This window comes from Oncorhynchus mykiss, chromosome 14, assembly GCF_013265735.2.
Source record: "Oncorhynchus mykiss isolate Arlee chromosome 14, USDA_OmykA_1.1, whole genome shotgun sequence".
In the NCBI taxonomy this organism is placed as follows: domain Eukaryota; kingdom Metazoa; phylum Chordata; class Actinopteri; order Salmoniformes; family Salmonidae; genus Oncorhynchus; species Oncorhynchus mykiss.
This window is the reverse complement of record NC_048578.1, coordinates 24,871,378-24,877,062: the sequence shown is the minus strand read 5'-3', so window position 1 is coordinate 24,877,062 and position 5,685 is coordinate 24,871,378. Positions and strand designations below refer to the sequence as shown.

Here is a 5,685-nt window from a genome sequence, read left to right as displayed (position 1 = left end):
AATTGACGGCCTAATTCTGGTGACACGATGATTAATGCTTGACTGCCATTTGACAAATAAAAAAATGCTCTCTTATCCATAATAATCTCATCATGTAACCTAGCATACACTCACAACCCATGGGTGTCAAACTCATTCCACGGTGGGCCGAGTGTCAGCGGGATTTGAGATTTTACTTTAAATTATGACAACCAAGAGGGGAGGGGAGGGTGAGGGGAGTTCCTTACTAATTATACTGACCAAAAATATTAACACAACACGTGTTGGTCCCATGTTCCATGAGCTGAAATAAAAGATACTAGAAATGTTCCATATGCACAAAAAGCGTATTTCTCTGAAATTCTGTGCACAAATTTCTCTATCAGAAATCGTCTCATTGATGCTCATCTGTGTGCTCATTTTCCTCACCAGGGTCTTGACCTGACTGCAGTTCTGTGTCACCTTCGATGGCCACTGGCATGATTGAGAAGTGTGATCTTCACGATGAATCCCGGTTTCAACTGTACCGGGCAGTTGTGCTGGTGAGCAGAGTGCCCCATGGTGGAGGTGGGGGGTGGGTGGGGGGGGTTATGGTATGGCCAGGCATAAGCTACGGACGACAGACACGATTGCATTTTATCAAAGGAAATGCCCATTGTCGTGCCATTCATCCGCCGCCATCACCTAATGTTTCAGCATATTAATGCATGGCCCCATATCGCAAGGAGCTGTACACAATTCCTGAAAGCTGAACATGTCCCAGTTCTTCCATGGCCTGCATACTCACCAGACATGTCACCCATTGAGCATGTTTGGGAGGCTCTCGATCGATGTGTATGACAGCGTGTTCCAGTTCCCACCAATATCCACTTCGCACAGCCATTGAAAAATAGTGGGACAACATTCCCAAGACCACAATCAACTGCCTGATCAACTCAATGCAAAGGAGATGTGTTGAACTGCTTGAGGCAAATGGTGGTTATACTGGTTTTCTGATCCACGCCCCTTCCTTTTTTAAGGTATCTGTGACCAACAGATTGTTATCTGCATTCCTGTCACCTTAGTATTCTTTGTTTTCTTTATTACTTTGGTTAGGTCAGGGTGTGACATGGGTGATGTGTTTTTGTACCGTCTAGGGGTTTTGTATGTTTGTGGGGTTGTTTACTACCTAGGTGTTTTGTATGTCTATGGTTGCCTAGATTGGTTCTCAATCAGAGGCAGCTGTTTATCGTTATTTAGGCAGCCATATTCTTTGGGTAATTCGTGGGTTATTGCCTGTGTTAGTTGCCTGTTTCAACACTATATTTAGCTTCACAGTCATTTTGTATAGTTTGTTTAGTGTTTCTTTGTTAATAAATAGAAGAATGTATTCACATCACACTGCGCCTTGGTCTCCTCCATTCAACAAACGTGACAATTCCCAGTCATTTGAAATCCATAGATTAGGGCCTAATGAATGTATTTCAATTGCCTGATTTCCTTACATGAATTGTAACTCAGTAGAATCTTTGAAATTGTTGGATTTATATATATTTTTCAGTAAAATCCATCAATCACGTACAAGGGTGGAGGAAAAACCCGCAGACACTCGGCCCTCCATGGAATGAGTTTGCCATATGTGGCCTACACTCACTGTATCTACGAGCTGCTGGCTAGAGCCTATGTGCCATGACCAGGAATATTTGTATTTAAAGCAACAGTTTTTGTTACAAAACTATCGTCAGAGTTTAAAATGCAATGGAAACACATTGAACTTAAGGGAAAAAGTACATTATGTGTGCACTACGTCATCAACCACTTTTTTATCTGCAAAAAGTACATTTGGTGGAAACACACCACTGGTGGGAAAATGTGCATACTTTATGCCTACTTTATGCCTTTATGCTTTATGTCTAATGGTAAACTGAAACCATTTTGGGATAATGTATGACCCATCATTTCATTGTGTCTAGGAATTTATAGCGATCCATCTCAATGATTGTGTATTGGGAAATTTAATTATTGGTGATTAATATCAGAGAACATTTAGTAATCTAGGTCTAATTTCTGCAAAAAAAAGTATAGTCATCAGTTGGAAAGTCTCATTTTCACCCTAAATAACAAACTAGGGGACTGAACTATCTACAGCTACATACCATTGGATGTTGTATATTCTACAATTGAACAAAAAACAGAAGTGTTTGACTAAATTTGGAAACCATATGTTGATCACCTTGGGGAATGTGTTGTATTGTAGGCGTTTAGTTTTTGTGTTGCTCTGTTTGTGGCATGCTGTGTGAATATATATAAAAATTGTGTCCATTTGTACAAATTTTAAATAAAAAAAATGTACGATTTATATTTCACATCCTAAATTTATCTACAATTTGGTGAATTGGATGATGTCATTTTGAAGTCAATGAAAAACCGTTGATTCTGGATATTCCAATTCTGTCACGCTGTCCCAGCGTATTCTCGTTTTATCTAGAATTCATCTTGGAAGTGTGTCCGCTATACAATATGTTTGTGATGATGCAAATTCTCTGAAACTGGTTCTGCTATATTTTATGTACTGTTAGGTTCTAAATGAACCTTATAACATTTCATGGACAATTAGTAAAACTCACACCAGGTTTATTCACTCATTGGGTCATATTGCTGCACAACCAAGCAACAAATTCACACCAGCACTGGTATTTAACCCTTTATCATATGCTGAGCCCCTTCTTACACATCTGAACAGCCAATACACCTCTGTTGCTATCCAGTAGATTAGTGATATATGTTGTTCCTCACTTCATCTAACCTGACCTCTGTCCAAATTGCTCACTCCTCCCCAGTTCGCGGCTGTCATGTTGATTCATACTAATCTGTCTGAAAATAACGTATCCTGGTAGAATGTAAACGTTCTACATTCTTCTCTCTCATTCAGTGACATGAAAAAGGATATTTCATGTTTTCAAGTTTAAAAGTCAGAACAGAACAGTACAATGATTCTAATTCTCTAGAACTCTGTCCTCTATATGTTGTTTGCGATGATGTCACTTCTCTGAAACTGGTTCTATTTTTTAGGACATGTTGCCAATTCCCTGGAACTGAATGGAAATCCATTTAACTTCTTAGGGATAGCCCCCTTTTAAAAATGTTTCACCTAAAATGACATACCCAAATCTAACTGCCTGTAGCGCAGGCCCTGAAGGAAGGATATGCATATTCTTGGTACCATTTGAAAGGAAAGTATTTACTGTGTGGCTCAACTTTTTCTTCCATTGTTTATTATGCTGCATTCAATGTGTAGTGTAGTATAGTGGTTTTGATGCATATCAGCTTTTTTGTTTGCCTCACCAACATTATCATGTTCAAATTGCCACTGGGAACAGTGTCTGTTGTATTTACAATATTTTTTTAAATATTGATTTTATTATTTGAAATGAGAACGTCCCTCTTCAGCATATGTATATAAATCAAGCAGGTTTAGTACCTTCTACCATACTCTGGGAGAAAGAGACTATAATCATCAAGACAAGACCACACAAGAAGGCTCACTGCAGACAGGTAAGATTGACTTGATTGTTTCTAGGGTTGTGTTGCGCTGTCCGTAAGAAAAGCTGTAAAGACATATCGGTCAACCACCTGAGAATGTAGAACAGCATTTCTACCAAATCATTTCTCCCCACCCCACCGCTGTCAGACATGTATTTTATGAGTTTTGATTTGAAGGCACCCTAATATGAAGTCTCTCTTGATTGACTGTGGCAGATATTTGGGGAAGATGACTGTTAATAGTTAAAAAGCTAATAGTTCATTTAAAACCCTTTTAATCCATGCAATGTTTTACCATAGGTGTCAGGGTGACCAACATCTAAGTCATCATTCATCACAAACAAGTCAAATGTAATTGCCTGAGCATTACAGTGCTAGAGCATTAAAGAATAGCTCTGTATCTGAAGATTGTTGTCTTTGATTAATGCTGTATTGTATCTGTAGAGATACTTGAGAGGACAGAAAACAACTAACCAGTCACATCAAAGGCCATTGAAACCAGTTGTCAGAGGTAAATGCCTTCTCTCTCAAGTAAAATATTGCCACATCTTTGTAACCAAAATATGATTTCAATGATAGAATGTAGATCATGTTTGTGTAATTTACAGTATATATAATTTGGATTATGATGGCTCTACTTTATCTTAGTATGTAACTGTTTTTAACACAGTGCATTGCTGTAAATCACATTGTGTCTTGTTTTCGGTATAAATGAATTGTTTGGGACACAAAGCAGTTTTAACTCTCCCCTTACAGAAAAGTGTTTCACAGTTTTTAAGAAAATATACAGAACCTCAATTTGAGGGGAAGGGGTGGGTGCTACATTTACTATGGAACGTTGCTGGTATGCATACCGCATTTACTGGAAGATGGCTAACATAGTATTATACTGTATGCATTCATCTACCACCCTGTCTGACTCATCTCTCCTGTTTCTCCATTAAGATCTAGTCATGACGTTCCAGAAGGCTTTCCTGTTCCTGGTGTTGCTGTGTGCTACAGTGATGGCCGACGTCAACCAACAACATAACCACTTCCTAAAACAACACGTCAATGGGGAAATGAAAACCCAGGCGTGCGAGAGTCAGATGAGATTATTGAAGTTGAACGGGCCTGATGGAAAATGCAAAGTGAAGAACACCTTCATTGTGGCCAATCCAAAGCAGGTCATACAAATCTGCACTGGTGGTGGCACACCGCAGGGAAACAATAATCTGGTTCAAAGCAACAATGCCTTCTTTATAGTCATATGTACACGTACAGGTGGGGATTCCCATCCCAATTGTACATACAAGGGATCTTCGGCCACTAAGAATGTTATCATTGCGTGTGAAAGAAAATTGCCAGTGCACTATGATGGTGATGTTGATATTGGCACTACGGGTGGAAAGTGAATACATATGAAAGGTGTGTCACCGCTAAATGTAAGCACAACTGGAGACATGTTATTGACAAGGCAGCGCTACTGTGGCTAGTAAATGAGTGTAGGAGTGTTTGCTCACAACTAGATCTCTGCTAACAATTGCAACACTGTCTCCAGAACTGCATGTCTCCTGTAATGTCTACTTTCCAAGCGTAACTCAACTAAACTGCTTTGTGAAATAAGATAACAAAGTTGTCACTCAAATTGTTGTGTCCTGTTTTTGTTTTTCGGTATGGGGATTTTGGACCAATCGTACTGTTTCAATAACTTTACATGAGCTGCAACCATGGACATCTCTGGGAAAGACCTTCCTATTTCCTGGATCAAGTCCCATACTGTTTTAGAATGGGCTTCAAGATTATTTCGTCAAATTCATAAAACGTGTTCATTTAAGATATTAAATTGATATTTGTGGATTAAATTATAAGCAACTTATTACCAAATGTCTCTGACTGACACTTTGCCATCTAATAGAAGCCTAACGTCAAAGTGCTTAAAGTTCCAATGTAGCAGTTTTTATCTCAATATGAAATCATTTCTGGTTGACAAGTATCTTACTCTGATTGTTATCAATTAAAATGGTCAGAAAAAAAAATAGCTTCTTAGCAAAGGGCAATTTCTCAAGCAAGAATTTTGCTCCATCCCACTGAAACAGGCAGACATTTCAGGCAGGCTTTTCATTAAAAGGGAATTGTCATAATTCTTAACAATTTCACAGTATTGTTCCAACCTCATATTGTGGAAATATACACTACTGTATA

General features: G+C 38.6%; 1 protein-coding gene across 1 annotated transcript; it reads left to right on the top strand.

The window, feature by feature from the left end:
- Positions 1–3,396: 3,396 nt before the first annotated feature.
- On the top strand, positions 3,397–5,122 carry LOC110489031 (ribonuclease-like 3). The gene is made up of 3 exons (XM_021561579.2): positions 3,397–3,513; positions 3,946–4,012; positions 4,447–5,122. Exons 1-3 carry the CDS (start codon positions 3,412–3,414, stop codon positions 4,893–4,895), a joined length of 618 nt encoding a protein of 205 aa, XP_021417254.2. The 5' UTR covers positions 3,397–3,411; the 3' UTR covers positions 4,896–5,122.
- The last annotated feature ends 563 nt before the right edge of the window (positions 5,123–5,685 follow it).